This window comes from Haliotis rubra, unplaced genomic scaffold, assembly GCF_003918875.1.
Source record: "Haliotis rubra isolate DU_JTF1 unplaced genomic scaffold, ASM391887v1 Scf1, whole genome shotgun sequence".
NCBI classification, from domain to species: domain Eukaryota; kingdom Metazoa; phylum Mollusca; class Gastropoda; order Lepetellida; family Haliotidae; genus Haliotis; species Haliotis rubra.
The window spans coordinates 4,534,427-4,558,939 of record NW_025764891.1 but is presented as its reverse complement, the minus strand read 5'-3'; the positions used below and the strand labels follow the sequence as shown (position 1 = coordinate 4,558,939).

The following is a 24,513-nucleotide window of genomic DNA, read 5'->3' as shown; positions in this document are numbered from 1 at the left end:
CCTCGTGTTTGTATTACATCCCATCAATCTATTATCATGTTGTTTTAGCGTATCACTGGCCTCCTCGTGTCTGTATTACATCCCATCAATCTATGATCATGTTGTTTTAATGTATCACTGGCCTCCTCGTGTCTGTATTACATCCCATCAATCTATTATCATGTTGTTTTAATGTATCACTGGCCTCCTCGTGTTTGTATTACATCCCATCAATCTATTACCATGTTGTTTTAGCGTATCACCGGCCTCCTCGTGTCTGTATTACATCCCATCAATCTATGATCATGTTGTTTTAATGTATCACTGGCCTCCTCGTGTCTGTATTACATCCCATCAATCTATGATCATGTTGTTTTAATGTATCACTGGCCTCCTCGTGTCTGTATTACATCCCATCAATCTATTACCATGTTGTTTTAATGTATCACTGGCCTCCTCGTGTCTGTATTACATCCCATCAATCTATGATCATGTTGTTTTAATGTATCACTGGCCTCCTCGTGTCTGTATTACATCCCATCAATCTATTATCATGTTGTTTTAATGTATCACTGGCCTCCTCGTGTTTGTATTACATCCCATCAATCTATTACCATGTTGTTTTAGCGTATCACCGGCCTCCTCGTGTCTGTATTACATCCCATCAATCTATGATCATGTTGTTTTAATGTATCACTGGCCTCCTCGTGTCTGTATTACATCCCATCAATCTATGATCATGTTGTTTTAGCGTATCACTGGCCTCCTCGTGTCTGTATTACATCCCATCAATCTATTACCATGTTGTTTTAATGTATCACCGGCTTCATGTTGTTATTACATATTCTTTCCTCAACATTGTTAAACTTGTTATACATGTTTTCTTTGTAAGATGCCCATGTATGTGTATATATATATATCCCCCTTATACTCCCTACCATTCACCTGATGAAGGAGCAAGCATACACTCCGAAACGTCGTGTTTCCACAATAAAGAAGTTGACATCCATAAAAATCTTGCTTTTCCTATGTCTCCATTCTGTTTTCATAAAGAACATCTAACATGTTGGTTGTCATAACTTGGATGTGAGCCATCATACTTAAAAATAAATGTCGTGTAATTGTCTCTTATGCGTATCTTTGATTGGAGAGTGTACACGCATGCACATACACAAGTAAACAGCACACACGAACGCACGCAAAGAAGTACACGCACCTCGATATATAAGTGCTTTGATCTTTAATTCTTCCTAACCTCCCTAGACCGCCTCCGTGGTGTAGTGGTTAGAGCGTCCGCCCGGAGAGCGGAAGGTCGCGGGTTCGATCCCCGACCGCTTCATACCAAAAGACGTTAAAATATGGTACTTCTTGGTCCCTGCCTGGCGCTCGGCATTAATGGGTACAACAAGGACTGGTCGGCTCGGAGTCAGTATAATGTTTTCTGAGTGGGATATTCATGCTTCACTGCGGCATGGTATCTCAGTGGGCTAGCACTATAAAACCAGCTTAAGTCTGGGCTAGTACAAGCAGCCGCACATACACATGCACGTCGTCATATGAGCGAAATATTCTCAAGCACGCATTAAACCCAATTTCACCTCCCCTAACCTCACTGTTTGTTTTGCAGAAGGCACACACCCCTTGAACATGCTCAGTACAGTGCTTTCTCTGTAAATCGAGTATGGGTAAGAGATTGAATTTTACGGCCGCTATAATTAGCAAATACCTTCCTTCACCTTCAAACCTTCCATGGACAAACACATTTACAGTTGAGAAACTAATTTGATTAATTATCGAACCGTATATAACTCTGTTGTATGGCAAACCGTGCTCAAAGATATGAAACACATGAAATATAGCCGGCTAATGTTTCCATAATATACACAGTCAATATGATGTATCACTTTTGTCATGTCGATAGCACGTTTTCCAAATTTGGGAAAACAAAACACGAATAACAGCGTTCTCGAGCAGTGAAGTGTCAGAAGACATTCGAATTCCATTTAACAACGTATTTCAAACTAATCAGATTGCAGCAAACACTCATAATATGTTTAACATATATCATCTAATATTAACCAAACGGGGGAAACCTAAGTGAATAGACTGCCTCCGTTGTGTAGTTGTTTGAGCGTCCGCCCGGAGAGCGGAAGGTCGCGGGTTCGATCCCCGACCGCTTCATACCAAAAAACTTTAAAATATGGTACTTCTTGGTCCCTGCTTGGCGCTCGGCATTAATGGGTACAACAAGGACTTGTCGGCTCGGAGTCAGTATAATGTGTCTGAGTGGGATATTCATGCTTCACTGCGGCATGGTATCTCAGTGGCTAGCACTATAAAACCAGCTTAAGTCTGGGCTAGTACAAGCAGCAGCACATACACATACGCATGCACGTCGTCATATGAGCGAAATATTCTCAAGCACGAAGTTAAACCCAATTTCACCTCACCTCACCTAAGTGAATAGATCAAAACCAGTTCCGTCAGAAGCGCTCATCCAATCTCTAACGTCATCCACTTAGCTAGTTTTTGAAGTGAGTTCTATATTTCATTTATACATGTTTTGCATGATCTAAACATTATCTTGGCTCTTTTAAAGGTCATCTTCTTTGTTGTTATTACACGTCGACCTCAGCAACTCGTGATCTGGACCTGAAAATCCAGTGACTGGCGCCATGCATTTATGGATACGACGGAATGAAACAACACCAAGGTTGTCCTACAACAAACGTAGGTTGTTGCCCCTTACAAGAAGCATAAGTCGCCGCCCCTTACAAGAAGCATAGACTGGTGTCGCCCCTTGAAATCCAGCATAGGTTGTCGCCCCTTACAAACATTCTATGCCGCCGTATTGAACAAGCATAGGTGGCCGCCCCTTACAACAAGCATAGGTTGCCGCCCCTTACAACAAGCATAGGTTGTCGCCCCTTACAACAAGCAATATTTTTACCGTTTCTCATTTTAAGTCATCTTCAAGAAGACTAGAGTCATCAATAGTCATGGCAAATTGTTATAGTTATAAAATGTAATAAAGGCTCTAGTATCTTTACAGGAGCTTACATTGAAAGAAGAAAAACGCTGAAATCCAAAATCACTGTACTTGACACAGCTGATGCCTTTAAGAAACATATTAAGCTGTGCCAATCGAAAATGTTACACCTCTTCGATTGAAATTATATTCTCCGTCAAGACTGAATCAAAGTAAACTGTCGAATTTTAAAGGGTGCGTATACAATAGTCAGTAAAGATCTCAAGTACCAGTAGAACATATCGCATTACGAGACACATTGACAAATCAGAAAATCAGTCAATCAAATCACAATTTCCTAGGAAGATGGCGTCAGGCGTATCGTCATAACATACCTATTACTTGCATCTGTTACAACTTACATCTGTTACAACTCTCATCTGTTACAGCTGTTGCAGACATCTACGTTGTTTTGTCTGACAGCCTGTATTTCATCAACGAATGTACAAATTTCAATTTCAAATTTTCAACGAGAGCAGAGATTATGCATTGTACGGGCATGATCAGAGCTGCTCGTGAGTTTTGGCTGATTTGGTGTTAGTTTAGGTACTACGTGGGTTCGAATCCCATTTCGTACCGATTATGCTTTTGGGGTTCAGCACATTACCCCTGCTCATGGCTTTTTAACAAAGTGGTAAACAACCAGGACCTGCGTAACTACGGGTGTCCCTCCCACGTGAAGCTGATATGCCGTGAAACGTGTTCTGGTATTCTTGGCGTTAGTCTTGCCGTGAATTCTTTGTCTTTCTGGGCCGTTCCTCCTTGTCCAAGAGTTCTAGTCTTCTTGGCGTTAGTCTTGCCGTGAATTCTTTGTCTTTAAAGGTCGTTCCTCCCTGTCCAAGAGTTCTTGTCTTCTTGGCGTTAGTCTTGCCGTGAAATCTTTGTCTTTCTGGGCCGTTCCTCCCTGTCCAAGAGCTCTAGTCTTCTTGGCATTAGTCTTGCCGTGAATTCTTTGTCTTTCTTGGCCGTTCCTCCCTGTCCAAGAGTTCTAGTCTTCTTGGCGTTAGTCTAGCCGTGAAATCTTTGTCTTTCTAGGCCGTTTCTCCCTGTCCAAGAGTTCTAGTCTTCTTGGCGTTAGTCATGCCGTGAATTCTTTGTCTTTCTGGGCCGTTCCTCCCTGTCCAAGAGATCTAGTCTTCTTGGCGTTAGTCTAGCCGTGAAATCTTCGTCTTTCTAGGCCGTTCCTCCCTGTCCAAGAGTTCTAGTCTTCTTGGCGTTAGTCTTGCCGTGAATTCTTTGTCTTTCTAGGCCGTTCCTCCCTGTCCAAGAGTTCTAGTCTTCTTGGCGTTAGTCTAGCCGTGAAATCTTCGTCTTTCTAGGCCGTTCCTCCCTGTCCAAGAGTTCTAGTCTTCTTGGCGTTAGTCTAGCCGTGAAATCTTCGTCTTTCTAGGCCGTTCCTCCCTGTCCAAGAGTTCTAGTCTTCTTGGCGTTAGTCCAGCCGTGAAATCTTCGTCTTTCTAGGCCGTTCCTCCCTGTCCAAGAGTTCTAGTCTTCTTGGCGTTAGTCATGCCGTGAATTCCGTCTATATTGGCCGTTCCTCCCTGTCCAAGAGTTCTAGTCTTCTTGGCGTTAGTCTAGCCGTGAAATCTTCGTCTTTCTAGGCCGTTCCTCCCTGTCCAAGAGTTCTAGTCTTCTTGGCGTTAGTCATGCCGTGAATTCTTTGTCTCTTTCGTGGCCGTTCCTATTCATTTGGAGGGACTAAGGTAGTGCTGTACCATCATTTGGAGGGACTAAGGTAGTGCTGTACCATCATTTGGAGGGACTAAGGTAGTGCTGTACCATCATTTGGAGGGACTAAGGTAGTACTGTACCATCATTTGGAGGGACTAAGGTAGTGCTGTACCATCATTTGGAGGGACTAAGGTAGTGCTGTACTGTACCATCATTTGGAGGGACTAAGGTAGTGCTGTACCATCATTTGGAGGGACTAAGGTAGTGCTGTACCATCATTTGGAGGGACTAAGGTAGTGCTGTACCATCATTTGGAGGGACTAAGGTAGTGCTGTACCATCATTTGGAGGGACTAAGGTAGTGCTGTACCATCATTTGGAGGGACTAAGGTAGTGCTGTACCATCATTTGGAGGGACTAAGGTAGTGCTGTACCATCATTTGGAGGGACTAAGGTAGTGCTGTACCATCATTTGGAGGGACTAAGGTAGTGCTGTACCATCATTTGGAGGGACTAAGGTAGTGCTGTACCATCATTTGGAGGGACTAAGGTAGTGCTGTACCATCATTTGGAGGGACTAATCATAGTGACTGTACCATCATTTGGAGGGACTAAGGTAGTGCTGTGCTGTACCACCATCATTTGGAGGGACTAAGGTAGTACTGTACCATCATTTGGAGGGACTAAGGTAGTGCTGTACCATCATTTGGAGGGACTAAGGTAGTACTGTACCATCATTTGGAGGGACTAAGGTAGTGCTGTACCATCATTTGGAGGGACTAAGGTAGTGCTGTACCATCATTTGAGAGGGACTAAGGTAGTGCTGTACCATCATTTGGAGGGTACTAAGGTAGTGCTGTACCATCATTTGGAGGGACTAAGGTAGTACTGTACCATCATTTGGAGGGACTAAGGTAGTACTGTACCATCATTTGGAGGGACTAAGGTAGTACTGTACCATCATTTGGAGGGACTAAGGTAGTACTGTACCATCATTTGGAGGGACTAAGGTAGTACTGTACCATCATTTGGAGGGACTAAGGTAGTACTGTACCATCATTTGGAGGGACTAATGTAGTACTGTACCATCATTTGGAGGGACTAAGGTAGTACTGTACCATCATTTGGAGGGACTAAGGTAGTGCTGTACCATCATTTGGAGGGACTAAGGTAGTACTGTACCATCATTTGGAGGGACTAATGTAGTACTGTACCATCATTTGGAGGGACTAAGGTAGTACTGTACCATCATTTGGAGGGACTAAGGTAGTGCTGTACCATCATTTGGAGGGACTAAGGTAGTGCTGTACCATCATTTGGAGGGACTAAGGTAGTGCTGTACCATCATTTGGAGGGACTAAGGTAGTACTGTACCATCATTTGGAGGGACTAAGGTAGTGCTGTACCATCATTTGGAGGGACTAAGGTAGGAGGGACTAAGGTAGTACTGTACCATCATTTGGAGGGACTAAGGTAGTGCTGTACCATCATTTGGAGGGACTAATGTAGTGCTGTACCATCATTTGGAGGGACTAAGGTAGTACTGTACCATCATTTGGAGGGACTAAGGTAGTACTGTACCATCATTTGGAGGGACTAAGGTAGTACTGTACCATCATTTGGAGGGACTAAGGTAGTACTGTACCATCATTTGGAGGGGACTAAGGTACTCATGCTGTGCCATCATTTGGAGGGACTAAATGTAGTACTGTACCATCATTTGGAGGGACTAATGTAGTACTGTACCATCATTTGGAGGGACTAAGGTAGTACTGTACCATCATTTGGAGGGACTAAGGTAGTACTGTACCATCATTTGGAGGGACTAAGGTAGTACTGTACCATCATTTGGAGGGACTAAGGTAGTGCTGTACCATCATTTGGAGGGACTAAGGTAGTGCTGTACCATCATTTGGAGGGACTAAGGTAGTACTGTACCATCATTTGGAGGGACTAAGGTAGTGCTGTACCATCATTTGGAGGGACTAAGGTAGTACTGTACCATCATTTGGAGGGACTAATGTAGTGCTGTACCATCATTTGGAGGGACCAAGGTAGTAGTGCTGTACCATCATTTGGAGGGACTAAGGTAGTGCTGTACCATCATTTGGAGGGACTAAAAGGTAGTACTGTACCATCATTTGAGGGACTAAGGTAGTACTGTACCATCATCATTTGAGGGACTAATGTAGTGCTGTACCATCATTTGGAGGGACTAATGTAGTACTGTACCATCATTTGGAGGGACTAATATAGTGCTGTACCATCATTTGGAGGGACTAAGGTAGTACTGTACCATCATTTGGAGGGACCAATATAGTACTGTACCATCATTTGGAGGGACTAATATAGTGCTGTACCATCATTTGGAGGGACTAATATAGTGCTGTACCATCATTTGGAGGGACTAATATAGTGCTGTACCATCATTTGGAGGGACTAAGGTAGTGCTGTACCATCATTTGGAGGGACTAAAGGTAGTACTGTACCATCATTTGGAGGGACTAAGGTAGTACTGTACCATCATTTGGAGGGACCAATGTAGTACTGTACCATCATTTGGAGGGACTAATGGTAGTGCTGTACCATCATTTGGAGGGACAATCATTTGGATAGTAGTACTGTACCATCATTTGGAGGGACTAATGTAGTACTGTACCATCATTTGGAGGGACTAATGTAGTGCTGTACCATCATTTGGAGGGACTAAGGTAGTACTGTACCATCATTTGGAGGGACTACCATCATTTGGAGGGACTAAGGTAGTACTGTACCATCATTTGGAGGGACTAAGGTAGTACTGTACCATCATTTGGAGGGACTAAGGTAGTACTGTACCATCATTTGGAGGGACTAAGGTAGTACTGTACCATCATTTGGAGGGACTAATGGTAGTACTGTACCATCATTTGGAGGGACTAAGGTAGTACTGTACCATCATTTGGAGGGACTAATTTAGAGGGGACTAATGTAGTGCTGTACCATCATTTGGAGGGACTAAGGTAGTGCTGTACCATCATTTGGAGGGACTAAGGTAGTGCTGTACCATCTGTACCATCATTTGGAGGGACTAAGGTAGTGCTGTACCATCATTTGGAGGGACTAATGGTAGTACTGTCACCCATCATTTGGAGGGACTAATGTAGTACTGTACCATCATTTGGAATATGGTTTCTGTTTTGAACAGTACATTTAGATAGTATTGATACTTGCCCAACCTTATTTGGAGGGACTAAGGGACAGTAAGCCCGGGCTTTTTTCTTGTAGCTACGCCCTGGTCTTTCATCCGTCTTTCAGAGGGCCGCTTATAAGATCACGAAAATGAACTCGGAATGTGTGTTCTAATCATGCAGCCTCGAACGGGTTAACATCTATCTATCGATATTAATAATTGAATGTCCTGGTATATTCTTCGTTTATTAATTTTAATTATTGATGTGCATAAGTTTATTTTTGTTCACGGCGGTTGATATAAACAGGATAAAGCGTTCTGTTTGTGACAATTAAGGGACAGGTAGTGCAGTTATACATGATTCTCTCCATCCCCCACCCCCACCCCCACCCCACACCCACCCTCACACCCAAGTTTGTCACAACCTCTAGTGTTCAAAACATTCACCCTGCTCACTCAAAGAATCAAACTCTACCGACGTTAGATGGCCAGATGGTATAAACACGAATCAGTTCATACACCTGTTACACGAGAATGCAAAGAGTAGTTATTCAAGGTTACAAATCAGAATTAAAACCGATAATAGCCGGAGTGCCCTAAGGATCAGTCCTTGGACCTCTTTTATTCTTAATATACATAAACGACATAGTTGATGGAATCGAAAGCAATATACGCCTTTTCGCAGACGACACATCACTCTATGTAATAATCGACGATCCCCATACGAGTGCATTTATTCTTAACTCAGATTTGGACAGAATATCTAAATGGGCGGAAACCAGGCAAGTAAAATTTAATCCAAACAAAACTGAAACTGTCCAAATTTCACACAAAACCAAACCTTCTATGAAACCTCCCCTCTCGATGAATGGTACCCCTATAAATGAAGTGCAGATCCATAAACACTTAGGCATTATTTTTCAGGAAAACCTCTTTTGGCATTTCCACATTAATGAAATGATAAGGAAAATTAACCCTATGATTAATTGCCTTAGTAGTTTTAAACATAGACTATCACGCAAAACTCTCGAAACAATGTATAAATCCTTTATCTTACCTCTATTTGACTATTGCTGTCATCTCTGGGACAATTGTACAAACGAACAGTCCTTGTCACTAGAAAACCTTCACTTAGATGCCTTACGCACAATATGCGGTGCAGTTAGAGGTACGAGCCATGCGAAACTATATCATGAGGCGAACCTGACTTCCTTAGCGAAACGGAGGGAAACTTCTAAATTAACATTATTTTACAAAATGGTAAACCATATGGTTCAGGGAATGTTTCTGATAACAGTAACTACAATCTTAGGAATAATGAAAATTATCAGACTATAAGATGCAAATCTACTAATTATGCCAAATCGTTTTTGCCCGATACAATCTAGGGGTGTTTTGTCTGAGGGTGTTATGTCCTTGTGGGCCTATTGTCCTACACAATAAAAAGCCCTCGGACAAAAAACCTAGGCTAAATGCCCCCAGGACAAAAAGCCCTTGCAAATTTCAACCCATAGGATAAAACACCCTCGGTGTATATTTTGAGTTGACAGGTGATAACATGATGTTTTCTAAGCAATTCCTCCCACTGCTCATAGTTGTTACAGCCTGCTCAGTGACGAAATTGTTATTTTAACAATGGAATGAAGTCTGCTAAATGTGTGTTTATTAAGATGGTCTATTAAGATGGTATTATTATTTAAATAAATTGCTGATTTCCTGCTACCTTCTTTAAAGTTTGGAATCCAGCTGCCGGCTATTGGTGACGGTGTTCACAGCATTCGCTTTTGACTGGTATAGGACACAATATTAGACTGGTAAGAACTGTAGTACAAGTATCAACTGCACAACTGCATTATGTGCTTGGTGATTTACATTTGTGAAGTATGTGCTATTGCATAGGCTATATAATGTTATATTATATTGTATTCATGTGGGAATGAAAATATTTTTGGTTGGTATTCTATTACATCTCTTCATTGAGGACCTTTTGTCCTACCCATTGAGGGCTTTTTGTCATGGGGGCATTTAGCCTAGGGGTGTTTTGTCTGAGGGTGTTATGTCCTTGTGGGCCTATTGTCCTACCACCAATTAAACTGTGGAATGGCTTACCTACAAATGCTACAAACGCTTCCTCTGTTGGACAGTTTAAGAATCTAATCACACCACAAGTTAATACCAACACAATGTTCCATCTAAATTTTGGTAGTCGATTCTGTCAAATAATACATTGCCGCCTTAGATTGGGATGCAGTGACTTAAACAGTGATAAATATAATCGTTTCATTTCTGATAATGCTTCTTGTTCCTGCTCACAAGATTATGAGGATGTATTCCACTATTTTTTCATGTGTCCTAAATATAATACCATTCGATACGAATCATATTTCTATGTGAAAGGTTTCTCCCTGCGGGATGTGCTAAATGGCAATAACTCAGTATCTCATCAGACGAATATGGATATTCTACGGTCAGTCCATCAATTCATTATTACATCAAAACGATTTGATCCATAAAAGTTTTGTAGCTTCTCTTATTTTTCTATTTGTATTAACTGGCCACGAAACAAAACCAAGATAAATTGTTGATATCCATGATTGTCATTATTCAGAGATAACTTGATATAACCACTATAAATATGTACAACATTATGCACAAATGTGAACGTTCACATGTATTATGGAGCGGCATTAATATAAGCCATTTAGGCTTGTTTGCCAATCCTTTATAAAATGTTTAAACCACGAGTGTTAAAACGTGTCATCCTGGCTAACAGACTTAGTTCAAATGTATAGCTCTGTTCTCCCAGAGGAAAATCTGTCCGCGGTATGTGACGTGTATGTAAAAAAACACGAGCGCCCGTACGCACTGCTCAAACGGATCTGAGACTGGAAACTTGAATAACACAGATTTTACAAGTGTGGATTTAAATTATGTAAATACAATAATAGAACCAATCTTAATTGAGAAAACGCTTTGGATGATAACTCTTTGTTTAGTGCCAAATGCAGTAAACAAGAAAGTTTTTGTCCATAAAGTGGTACGTGTTGTTTATTATTTACTGTCACCTTCTAGAACGCCGGTCACACGGCTGATTTTAATTCTTTTAGAATGCAACACCTAATAAAACAATTACCATGCTATCTGTACAAACATATTTACCGGCTCCATTGCCACTGCGCAATACAAGCATGTCGATAACATGATTAAACTTGACTTATAGATAAGACAACAAGAACTGAATACATTATGTTAAACACTGACGCATCGGTTCGTGGAGCGTGACATTAAACATGTGGCACGTGTCATGTATAAATCTCTGTTAATCTCAGATTTACGTCACCATAGCGAGGAAATGGCATTCATCCAAACCAGACATAACAAGATTATGTCATAAAACCGTATTACACGGCTGTGCTGGATATAATCCTACACATCAGCGTTAAGTGCACGGGGATCCCCTATTAGTCACAACACGGATTTCCGAGTCTAAAAATAGAACAATGAATCAGCCTCAAAGACTCTAAAACAGCGCACTCGTCATGTTTGCACAGTGGGGCTGTTTACTACGCCGTCGTCTTTGCTGTTGAACACACCACTGTAGAGGATTACTCAATGTTTTGTTTCGTGTAATGCAAGTATTTAGCACTGCTCTGTCTTAGGCGCCAGGGTTCGCAATTCGTCGGCCTGTTAACAAGTTGACCCGTCGGATCGACTATAACCCGTGACGTCACAGTGTTGATAACAGTTTAAACTGCACCTGTGCTATACGACATATTTCACCGCAAGTCGTCGTCTTCTTGCCTTCACTGGATAGTATTAATTGCTGTGATACACTTTTTAAAAACGGTCTTTGTTGAGTGTCAGTGAAGCATAACGATTTATTTGTGTGCACTTTGAATTGGAGCGATTGACGGCGTTTAAATTGGCGTGTCTCACCGAGTATATCAGCTGATAAGATTCACCTGCGTATAAAACGCAACAACTCAAACGGATTGCATCTAAACGTGAAATAACGCACGTTTTTAGGACAACCCTTGACAGTTCACATTAAGCTGAAGATGAACAAGCTTGTGTGTAGCGTTTCGATCGTAGCGTTTATGTTGACAAACTTCGTGGTCGAAGGATACAAGCTTGAGAGCAGACATAAACGACAAAATGACGGTAAGTGTTTTGTTATTACTTATGTAGGGGTATTGTCATATCTCTTCACCTGAAGCCCATGTAATTCGTATGTCGCCTTCCCCGAGGTCTCTCCAACTTGTTTTACAGAGCGTGATGATATTTCCTCTGCATGTGTGTTTCCGTATCGTGTTGCTTCTGTTTTCAAACCATTGTAACAAACAACCTTGGAAATGTCTGTCAAGGCTTTGTTTGTAACCCCGGGCAGGTTTATTACATCCGCTTATTATATATATGAACATAAAAATGCTTCGTGTCGAGAGTAACTTATGAATATCGTGAATTGAATCCCAATTTGTTTCTGTAGGTTTTTTTTACGTATCCTCAACGAATATAATAAGGTTGGATCTCACAACTATCGGATAGCCTTTGTTTAAAGTCATAGTTAAATCTGATACAAGGACACCCTTCCAGCTCTAAGGAAATGCTATTCTCCAGAAGCAATGTATTCTATATTTAAGTGTGGTATAATGTAGCATGGATTAACTGGAGATCATATGATAAATATATTATATGGTCTCTGGATTAACCCCAGTTTCATGAGGAAATCCTTGTCAGGAGAATTCGTTTCATAATCGAGAGTCAAAATGAAGTTTCGTTGAAAGTGAATTTGTTATTCAACACGGAACTACAAACTGTTGAGCAAATAGTCTTAACATAATATTGCACATTGTCGTTGAGGATGTTTGTTTATTTCCTGGGTAAGATAGTATAATTGGTGGTTTGTCTGCAACTTCTTTGTTTCAATGATATGACGTCATCACCTCTTGCTCATGAGAAACCAGATCCTCTTACTCAGCGCAATCAATAACACGCCTCTGACTGCTGCAACATTTGATAGCATCTATCGGATGTTGAATGTTTTATTGTGACTAACTACTCATCTACATCCCTTTAAAACATTTAAGACTTACCTTATTTTACAAAACACGATTTTAATGAATATGAATAAATATATATGCAATGATTTTTAAACTAAACAGGATGTACAGCAATCACTTATCTGTTTACATCGGCCTTTATGAAACCATCACTAAATATAGCCTTGTGTACCTCCCTGTTGGCACGTTACCTTATGGTAGTCGAGGTCGAGGCGACCTTTCCCTGCTCCTAAAACACTATTTAACACTATTTATAGTGTCGCCCCTTTGAGCACATTTGAAAACAGATTCATAAAAATGCTTTACAAAATATAAAAATGAGTCGCTCCGTTTCGAATCAGACAAGCAAACACACTAAACTCTCATTTTTCGGCCTTGGTCTTGCAGTGCATGAGTGAGTGGGTTTTAAGGGCTCGATGACACTATTGGTCTGCTGAATATTTGGGGAATGCCAGTGACTCATTGTTGTCGATGATAGGACTTGATAACAATCAAGCTGGGAAACCACGACCACTGTCTTGTAAAGGGACGCAACTCCAGCTGTTATCGCGGCCTTGCATGAAGTATCCCGTGACAGAGTGAGTTGCGTTCGACAGTGTTTTAGTTACATCGGTGTCATAAGGGAAGAAATTCCGAAGTGATGTTGGCCTTGTGATCAAATCAGGTTATACTGTTTGTTTGTCAACATGTTTCAATATTCCAGCTGTATGACTGCTGTCTAAGTAACCATGTGTGGTCCAGACAATCCCGTGATTGATATTTTGAGCAATGATCCACCGTGTCTACGTACAATGGCATCCAGTCAAACAAGTCAGCAAGCCTTATCACCTCAGTTCAAATTCATCGCCTATGACGACCAGCCTGGACACTTGTACCATACGTTTCCCGAATGGTTCAGGTGAACAGCTGACTTTAGCCTTTGCGCATGTTTATGCCCAGGTGGGGCAGGATACGCTCACCTATTTGGCGAACACCTGGTATCATCACTATATGAGTGTGATTCATTAGGGCATGCCCTGTCATCGTTCTAGCCCGGCATCCCGCGGACACACAGAACGTGTGTACGTCACATTCGGCACTTGTGCCGCAGTGGGTTTTCACCAACCACACTATCGCCAACATCTATACACGAGGGGCGTTGCGAAGACCCGGGTTCGATTCCCCACATGGGTAGCCTACAATGTGTGAAGTCCATTTCTCGTGTCCCCCGCTGTGATATTGGTGGAATATTGCTAAAAGCAGCGTAAAACTACTCACTAACTCACTCACTCTATACGCGGAGTGCCACACCTCCACATAATCGTTAACCACGTGTAGTTCGATATGGGCAATGCATTGCACCCACGTAATAGGTCGCAAGACACCAATTACCGACCTATATTTACCCTAGTTGACAATAGAGATCTACACCTACCTGTACCTAACAGCCCGTTAAAAGGTCGCTCACAATAGGACTCATTAGCTTGACTAAACAAGCTTAAGTCATACAATCTGTAAATGAAGACTTTATACAGTGGTATGGGTGTAGCTTACACTGTTGATGCCCGTATGCACAAAACTGCTGTAGCATTATCTTATCCTTAGACGAGACTAATAGAGTCAGTTCAAACGTTTTGAGGGCGGTGGGTAGCCCAGTGGTTAAAGTGTTCTCCGTCACGCCGAAGGCCGGGTCCGATTCCACATATTCGTACAATGTGTGAGGCCCATTTGTGGCGTCCCACGCCGTGATATTGCTGGAACTTTGCCAAAAGCGGCGTAAAACCCAACTCCCTCGCTCACTGAAAGGTTTTGTGCAGTTGGTCCCACAAATTCCTTTGTGAAATGTAACACGCATGTCGAGCCATAAAAGCCACTGGAGCACTGAACAAAACAATGGGCAACTTAAATTCGTTTCGGCTATTGTTTGTGTTCCCAATGAACTTGTGTTTACCTGCTAAAGGTAAGCCCGTAGTACCGTGTTGCCTGTGCTTGGTGTTAGTGTTTGTTGCGGTGATTGAGTTGAAACTGAACACATTTTGAGAATTTGGGGTGTTGCATGAGGGAGGGCTCGCCATGAAATATTGAAGTATCAGGGACGGCACTAAGAGCATTATCTTACACATAAATGTTTCTTTCTGATTGGGTGAGCGCTCTTCTATTATTTTCAATGTACCCCGCTTACAAGCGAGTAACATTTCAATGTACCCCGATGTCAAAGGCAACTCATTTGGTACTTCGTGGTAGTAATTCTTTATCTCGAATAACATTGAATCACGTATGATGTACGGAAATTACCGATGTTTTGCAAATGCAAATCGATGGAAGGGAGATCTCTAAATCTGTTTTTCTTGTCAGCAAAATCTATCGACGGCTACAAAAAGATTTGTACCCGTGCTTCAAACATCGAGGGTACATCAACCCATGCCCCCCTCGTGACCAGTGAACAACTTATATTGTGGCCTAGGGAAACAGGAATATGGGGCTTGGGCAACAATATGACCATGAAGAAAAGGGAAAGCGTAACCTATGGGAAATTGGTCATTGTGGCGCTAGCGAAACTGCAATATGGGCAACAGTGTGACCGTGGAGAAAAGGGGAAGCGTAATCTACGGGAAACAGGTCGTTTGTGACGCTAGGGTAGACTAACGCTTAGTCTCTGAAATATATAATTTTGATTATAAATAAATCCATTTAAATTGAAAAGGAGCACCGGGGAGACCCGAGATTCGTGGAGAAATCTAGACTTGCTTCATTAACGGCTTTAGCATTGCAGGGAGGGTTAGGCTGTTATGAAAATAATGTGGTTCAAGGACTGTGAGACAGACTAACGCTAGGGAAACGGGGCCGTTCCTCAAAGCAATCTTTGCGCTAAGGCGATCGCAACTACGACGACGACCGCCGTAGCGCCATGATTGCTTTTGTGGAATGGGGCCATTAACATTACAACGCTGTGGAAACAGCATTGTGACGCTAGCAGACAGCGTTAGACGTTAGGGAAATAGTATTATGGCACTGCTGAAACAGCATTGTGACGCTAGCAGACAGCGTTAGACGTTAGGGAAATAGTATTATGGCACTGCTGAAACAGCATTGTGACGCTAGCAGACAGCGTTAGACGTTAGGGAAATAGTATTATGGCACTGCTGAAGCAGCATTGTGACGCTAGCAGACAGCGTTAGACGTTAGGGAAATAGTATTATGGCACTGCTGAAACACGATAGAGACAAGAAAGTCAACATATTCCAAGTCAAAAGAGGAAAACTGATGTTTATGGCACCAGGGGCACGACATTGTGACGCCAAACAGATCACTGTGATGGTAGGGAGAGACACCATTGTAGCACTGAACAGTCAGCACGTTGTGAAGGTAGTGAAAGGACATTGTTGGGCTCGTCAATTAGAACATTGTGGTGCCAGGGACAAGCTAGAGCAAGTGATTGAGTTTAGTTTTACGCAGCACTCAGCAATATTCCAGCTATATGGTGGCGGTCTGTAAACAATCGAGTCTGGAGCAGACAATCCAGTGATCAACAGCATGAGCCTCGATCTACGCAACTGAGAACCAGTGACATGTGTCAGCGAGCCTGACCACCCGATCCCGTTAGTCGCCACTTACGACAAGCATGGGTGACTGAAGATCAACTCTAACCCGGATCTTCACGAGTCGGCTAGCGGGAGAAATATTGTGACGCAAGAGACAGATCATTGCGTGCCAAGAGGAAGAGAATATTGTGATGCTAGACACACGCCGTCAAGATTTTGAAACAAGGAAAACAAATGTTTGAGAAGCTTTATGAGATTCTACATTTGTATGTTTTTACACAGACGTCTCGCGATCAGTGCCAAGTCATCCTTAATTAGTCATATGGTATATGTAGTCTTGATAGAAACCGAACCCTGAATGTCGCATTTTCTTGAGTAAAGTGCGCATAATACTCGATTAACTGGTAAGTACTGGTTGGATGCCCACAAGAAAATACGGAGGATGCTACCACCGAAATGATGAACCCCTCGCCCACCACCTGTTTTCCCGAGATGAATCAGACAATTGTTATCATTGGGATATTTCCAAGCTAAACCCCCATGTCAATAGGAGATTTCGTACATTACGAACCAAGCAGCCTTGAAATAGCTTTGTTTACGGGCTTGAGCGATAACCCCCCTCTGACCCCCACAGGAAGCGTTATCCGGCCAGACAGAACGCCAAGGTTGTTAAGCAAGGCTTGCAATGCAGGAGCGACCGCCCACCTTACCTGGGAAATGACAAAGCGGTGTAGATAGTTTACCTATCATGCATACCTAGTCCGAGTGACACATTGTTATGTTATGTGGAGTATATCAGTTTGATAACTGATCACGGGGGTGGACCTGACGCAGTAAGATGTATCCAATTGTGGGAAGTGGTGTAATCCATCAGCGTATTATTTGACATGATGGGTATCACGGTCGGCCTGTATGTCCTGCCAAGTCTCAGTTTACAGTACCACGAGATAACATAATGCAGGTATACTGACCGGCAAAAGAAAGTATACATGATGGGTATCATGTTCGGCCTGTATGTCCTGCCAAGTCTCAGTAATCTCAGTTTACAGTACCACGAGATAACATATTGCAGGTATACTGACCGGCAAAAGAAAGTATACATGATGGGTATCATGTTCGGCCTGTATGTCCTGCCAAGTCTCAGTAATCTCAGTTTACAGTACCACGAGATAACATATTGCAGGTATACTGACCGGCAAAAGAAAGTATACATGATGGGTATCATGTTCGGCCTGTATGTCCTGCCAAGTTTCAGTAGTCTCAGATTACTGTGTCACGAGATAACATATTGACGATCAATATATACTGAGCAGCAAAAGAAAGTATACACCAGTGTTAAATATCGGCTAAGAATATAATCGACAGGAAATTGTTATTCTATAGGAGTCATACAGACCTTGAAAATATATATCCAATACAGCTTATGCAAGTCTTTGATATTTAGCAACTCCGGTTTACTGCAGCTTTTGACAAGTGAAAATAGCCCCCTTTTATTATAATATATGTATTTGGCGAACATATTGTTTTTCTGTAAAGTAGGTTTATTTCAGACAGAAGATAGGTATTCTACGAGAAGGTACTCGATACGGGTATCACAGCAACATCTTGGAAATGTCGGAAGTGTTTCGATGATTAATTTGAGTCGAGTAAGGAAGAAGAAGAAAGTGGGTTTTTTACAGTGGCACATGTTACAGTTAAAATATTAGCGTGGTAAAAGTAACGTCCGGCTTATTGGCCTACGAGACAAATTGTATATTACGATCAATATTACAAACAATTGGAGTAAAAGAATAGAATAACATTGCTCCCAACAGTAACATCTCAGTAATTGTAAGTAAAATCTTTTGCCCGGCAGAATTACTCCGTGAATGTTTATAGTACAACAGTACAGGGTATAATAGTAGTAAACTTCTATACATGGATCCTTGCAAACCATGAAGATACCATGTGTATGGTTCCTGGTATTATCCAAGTAAATACTCTCCGCTCTACCTCACCATGTTTTCACGGGCATTTTCCTTAGTTCCAGAAAGTAGTTCAATATCCACGAGTCAAGGGACCACCAGCAACACCACAGTTACAGTTTTCACCAACAACGACTCCGGACGAATAGGTACGTGTCAGCGCCATTTTGTAGTGCAACCAAACCCTCCTCATCAAGATATGTCCTATGGATGGGGAAATGCTATCAAGATTACCCATGATCCCCCACCGTGTGTACCTACAACTATGATCCTCATGCAAATATCGGGGTGGTGGGGTAGCCTAGTGCAGAGATGCCAACCCTTACGCTGTGGGCGTAATTATTACGATTTTGACCATGAAATTACGCCATTACATTTAATTTGCGAAAATTACGCTTTTCTACTCGTTTTAAGAAAATCAATAAAGTGGAAAAAAATTCAGAGGGAAATGTTTCGTAACGCACCGGTACAGGGGTTCAGAAATGGTCTTACTCTTAGCATCGCGCTCATTCCAATTAACTTGTAAGGAATTAAAGTATTTTGTGTCTCTACCAACAAGTTTCGATGTATGGAGCTTCATAATGATTGGTCACGTGTATTTCTGTCTAGAATATTTCCTATTCATGCGAATAAACCTTCTTACAAGTAATTTTTATAAAGTTAACACCTTTCACTAAGTTTTTTTTAGTGTTACACTTTTTAGGTCCAAATTACACTTTTTGACCTCCAGTATTACACTTAGGCCCAAAATAGGGTTGGCATATCTGCTAGTGGTTAAAGCGTTCCCTCGTCACACCGAAGACCCGGGTTCGATTCCCATGGTGTGAAGCCCATTTCTGTTGTTGTCCCCTGTCGTGATATTGCTAAATATGCTAAAAGCGGCGTAAAACTAAACGCACTTACTCACAACAATTGTCACGTGGGATATCCAGGTGAGAACGTCTCCAGCAACGTTTGCTGTTGAGAAGGCGATCAAATTGGTTGGGTGATCAGCTTGAAGACTTGTTGCTTTCAATATACAAATCTTGCTACAGATACAATTATTTACAACTCCAACACCCCATCCCCTACCGTGAAAATATCCGGGATGAGGAAAGTGTTCTGGTTAAGACACAAACCTGCACACGTTGTGACAAGGTAACTACTTTTAAAACATTCGCCGAAACCTTTAAAGAACAGCAAAGGAGTTAGAATTAACGAACTTCATGTTTTACAAACAAAGAAACTGATTTCCAAAACGATATTTGATTAGTGTTCTATATCACTTCTATATACCCTTCAAACAACTTGTGGGGCGGTGGGGTAGCCTAGTGGTTAAAGCGTTGGCTCGTCACGCCGAAAACCCGGGTTCGAATCCCCACATGGGTACAATGTGTGAAGCCCATTTCTGGTGTCCCCCGCCGTGATGTTGCTGGAATATTGCTAAAAGCGGCGTAAAACCAAACTCAGTCAGTCAGTCAAACAACTTGAACGTAAAGTCCATTTCACAGCTAGGGTGCCTTATCAAATACACCGCCATAACCAGTTCTTGTTTGTCTGATTTCACAATTGAACCTGTGTGTACTTTCTTTAGGTCAGTCGGTTGGAATATTGCTCAATACGTCGTCACACAGGTAATTGTATGTAACAAATAACATATCGGATTACACTTTCAAGTTACCTTTACCTGTTCACCCCTTCCACAAGTGTAAATTGGCACGGCGCCCATTTTCGATAGCACGGACACCCAAAGTCTTTTAGAAGGTGGTCAAATGTAACAAAATTGATTCCACTTTCTTCGAAAAGTACAAATTTTAGTACTATTTTTGTTTGAGTATGATAGCCGGGAAAGGAGAGCATGCAACGCAAAGTTATCATTATGTTATGTGTTTTGATAAATCTCTTTTCCATGCAAATTAAGATGCGTCCACTTAACCATATATTATCGCCCTCTTGATAATCTCACTGGTAACCCCATCGTCGTGACATTAGTTGCCCATTTCCCTAACATTTGTAACCACGTCAGCCTGTATATGTAAACTCAGGATATATTTGTGTAAAAGGAAAATACGTAAGTATTACAGAGAATAGAACAGTTATTCATAAAAAAAGATTTAGAAACAAACTGTTCGATACACGCATAGTCCCCAACACGCTCCCCTCCCCGCCAATAATCAATTGAGCTAGTCACCGACAGCCTGTACGGTAACAAAGCCTGGCTTAATCGACTACTGCGTTCTATAACGTCGCTTATCTACGGACAATAAAGTAGGTCGTTATGCAAATGATAGCTACCGCTAAAGCAATGCTGACATCACCAGCATTGCCCACACAACCTGTGCTGTGCGGCAAACCTCCCAGACCTACAAGAGAGAGTGAAGCGACAGCAACCCTTGCCCACTGACCTGTGACGTACGCCCCAGACAACCCCGAGTGACAACAGTGTCACCATTTCCCCACCAGCGTTCCAACAAAGCGCACGCTCTTCACTGGGCTACAGCAAGGATACGTTCTTTGTCTAGTTTCTTTTAACGTTGAACCCGCATTTTCGCAGTTTCCGAAGAAAAAATGGAGGGTAATTATATTTGAAGTCTTTGTTTACGTGACGCTATTATTGTTTTATATCCAGTTGAACATTTGCCAATGGAAACCACGAGGATAGCCGACTGGAGTACTGCGTCGTATTTGATTCAAGGTTGAGTTGTTTACATGTTGGTTTCTCACTTATTCGCTCATTTTGTTTATCTTTCAGGGCTTGTCGTCGGAGTTATTTTCGGTGTACTGGCTGGAATCGCCGCATTCGCTATAATCGTCACTATCTGGATAAAAAATAAGAGGTAGGTTATACTTGTTTGCCCCTTCATTGTTGGTTCAGCAAGGTTCTATATACACGCATGCTACCTTTTGTGATAGATCACAAACGTATTAACCGAGAAAAGGGTCGAGAATGCATTCATGCTTATCGGGAGGTGGTAAAAATGTGTTTAAATATATTTGTGTTCCTTTTGAAAACATCAACATATTCATAACGTGATATAACCTTTGGGTGTTTTGAATTCACTGTGATATTATCGAGTCTAAAGTCTAATGAAATGAAATACCGATTAGTACTATTTAAACCCCGGGCGTTGTTGTATATTTAGAAAGCTTTTGATATAAATGATGTGGATATGAATCATGTTTATAAAAACAGTCTGAATTCATTCGTGCGTTGTATTTTAATCACGCACATACAGCACACTTACTGAATATTAAGTAGCATATACAGATATATATATATGAAATGGTAGCAAGCCACAAGGAAATATTTTTTTATGAGCGAGGTGGATATTTGAATCTTATCATGGCGTCGGTTTGGAAGAATGCCCAAGTTATTCAGGTTGTTGTGTGAAACCTACGTGTACGGTGGCATAATTGTGCTGGGCTGCACGTTGGATTAGAACCCTAAGTCAGCTGAAAATGGGATTCTGCTTGACCTTCTGTAAGCTCCCCGGGCCTATGTGTCTTAGTCACTGTGTCTTCCATCATTAATATCTAGCATCACTGAACAAACATCATTAAATGTTCCTCTGCTTCCATGCTTATTCTAATTACATGTTCTTAGTAAAGTGTCATCTTATTCAAGTACACCATTGTATGACATGAATATCCAAAGCGGAAACATTTGGCCTGTCCCTTGTATTATCATTTCACTGAATAATGTAATCTTTAGGGTAAAAATTAATCGTATTTCTTTAAACCAGGGACCGTGATTCGGAGTATGCCAGAGCGGCCAAGGTCCAGCGCAACTCCGCCTTGAGTGCTGGCGTCTACAACGATCTGACAACGTCGTCCCCTATCGTGAAGGTCAACATCGACCAGCATAATGAGGGCTCTGAGATGGAGAGTCTGAAGAAAGAAGAGGAGAATGAATAGAGACCAGGATGACTGAAGAAGGAAGCTAAGCAGATATTGCCAAATTAAATCATGAAAAAGTCCAGCACGATGTAAAACGAGATTATTTATACCATCAAATCTCTCAATCATGTTTTCACAATTCGGACAATTTTGGATATATAATACTGGACCTTGGAGGCTATAGTGTACAGACGGTTTTGAAGTGCTGACAGTGCTAGTGTATATAGTTGTGTGGGAATACCGTCCCGGGCATTACTCAAGCTGCTATCTACAGTGTATTTTGGGCCTAAACCAACGGAAATAATCTTTATTCAACATTGCCAAAATATCCATGCCTTTCTTGGAGGTGTTCGTGATCAAACATCGACGGACATGACGTGGCATACCTACGTGCTGTGCCACAGATACGGTGAATTCATCACGCGAGTATATGCTGGACTCGACGTTGTCTTACAAAGATAAAGACATTGAGAATGATTCAGGAAACTTATCTAATCACCAGGTCAAATTTCGTTTCATTATCCTGACTTGATGATGTCTTACCATGATAAAGAAACTGAGAATTATTCAGCTAACTCTAATCACCAGGTCAAATTTCGTTTCATTATCCATACCGGATGAGTGCCTTGTTCGAGAACCTTCACCAAGAGGCCATCTTTATGCACAGACTGTTTCTAGTGGACTAGATCATCTAGCTTCATCCTTGTAGACTTCACGTGTACACTTGTCAAATCGCCACAGCTGTGATTTATAAAATACATCAAAATGTACAAAAACCATTTCCTTTAAATGTATATCTGAAAATTCATCAACCTTATGCAATTGTTTGGGTCTACAACAGTAAATACATTTCACAACCTTCACATTCCAATCACACATTCCCATGTACATAGTTTTTCAATAAATTATTATTCGTATACTTGTTCAATCATATTTTCAAGGCTGTTTGAAAAGGTCGGTCTATTTTGAAGTCTACAATAACGACCTCGTGGGGGATCTTGCTTTGTCGTGATGCTAGAACGTAAAGTTCTGAACGTTTCACAAAGAAACTATACAAATGTGCAAGCGGATATTGTTACAACAGCTGCACTATATACCTAATAAACTGCCTACTGAGGTTACACAAAGTCTCGCTGCCTGACAAGCTGTTACCTTGACCTCCCTCGGTAGGATGGTAAATGTTATATTGCACAATGCCTCCAGCTAATTAATCTGTTACCTAACACTAATTTCCTCCATAAAGTGTTGCATCAGGGTACTTTCGATTTGTAAAATTACGTATGACAGTCACATGGGTGAAATCTTGTGATGGATGAACTCACATTACACTCCGATTATGCACTTATGGTTGCATTAATATTTGACATGCTGGGGTTGTGCCCAGCTGGGTCACCTTCTGCCCGGAGGTTATATGGGGGTGCAGGCTTAAACATGCCAAGGGGACGGGGAGCGTGGGGTCATCACACTGTCCAGGCACAGGGTGGCTATGGCAACTAGTTGAGAGCTGTGGGTCAGAATGCCAACTCAAGCACATCCTCAATAAGTACTGTAGTTTATTATATCTCTGTTCATTGAAATATAATGGTTTGGATCAGACAATCCAGTGATCAACAGTATGAACATCGATCTACACAACTGCGATACCATGACATGTGTCAACCACGTCAGCGAGCCTGACCACCAGATCCCGTTAGTCGCCTTTTACGACAAGCATGGGTTGCTGAAGACCAATTCTAACCCGGATCTTCACGGGTGAAATAGAATGGAAACACAAAGCACTGTGCAGGCATCCATGCAGTCGTAGTAGAAGTAGCAATGGTGGTCTGTAAGTAATCGAGCCGGGACAAGACAATCCAGTGACTGACATCATGTGCTTCGAGGTATAGGCAACTGAGATACGATGACAAGCATCAACTATGTCAACACGTACTTGATCCCTTCAGTGGACTATTACTACAAGCATGGGTTGCTGAAGATCAATTCTGACCCAGATCTTGGTGGGTTCCTCTATGCATTGGGTGTGTTGGGGTCAACGATCCTCTAAAGGGTTTTTTCAAGAGTATGGCAAGGTGAGGTGAATAAGAAATAGATGTTATATTATGGCTTGAGCGTTATTTGTATTACAGTCAAAATTGATACAGATCAAGCTAACACAGGATTCTCTTCAAATCTTGGAATCGAACCAGCGTCCTTAAGATTCTGTTACTCTTGCCCCTACAGACAGATGCAATGCCCATAGTAGA

At 41.8% G+C, this 24,513-nt stretch overlaps 1 protein-coding gene across 2 annotated transcripts; it reads left to right on the top strand.

Moving 5' to 3' along the window:
* The first annotated feature begins 11,396 nt into the window (after positions 1-11,396).
* Positions 11,397-23,187, top strand: LOC124273540. Of its 2 annotated transcripts, XM_046708850.1 has the most exons (4): positions 11,397-12,010; positions 18,454-18,543; positions 21,126-21,210; positions 22,117-23,187. In XM_046708850.1, the coding sequence occupies exons 1-4, from the start codon at positions 11,908-11,910 to the stop codon at positions 22,286-22,288; spliced, it is 450 nt and encodes a 149-aa protein (XP_046564806.1). In that variant the 5' UTR covers positions 11,397-11,907; the 3' UTR covers positions 22,289-23,187. The 2 variants fall into 2 exon arrangements, with proteins under 2 accessions (XP_046564806.1, XP_046564863.1); XM_046708907.1 differs by lacking the exons at positions 11,397-12,010; positions 18,454-18,543 and adding an exon at positions 20,688-20,948.
* Positions 23,188-24,513: the final 1,326 nt, after the last annotated feature.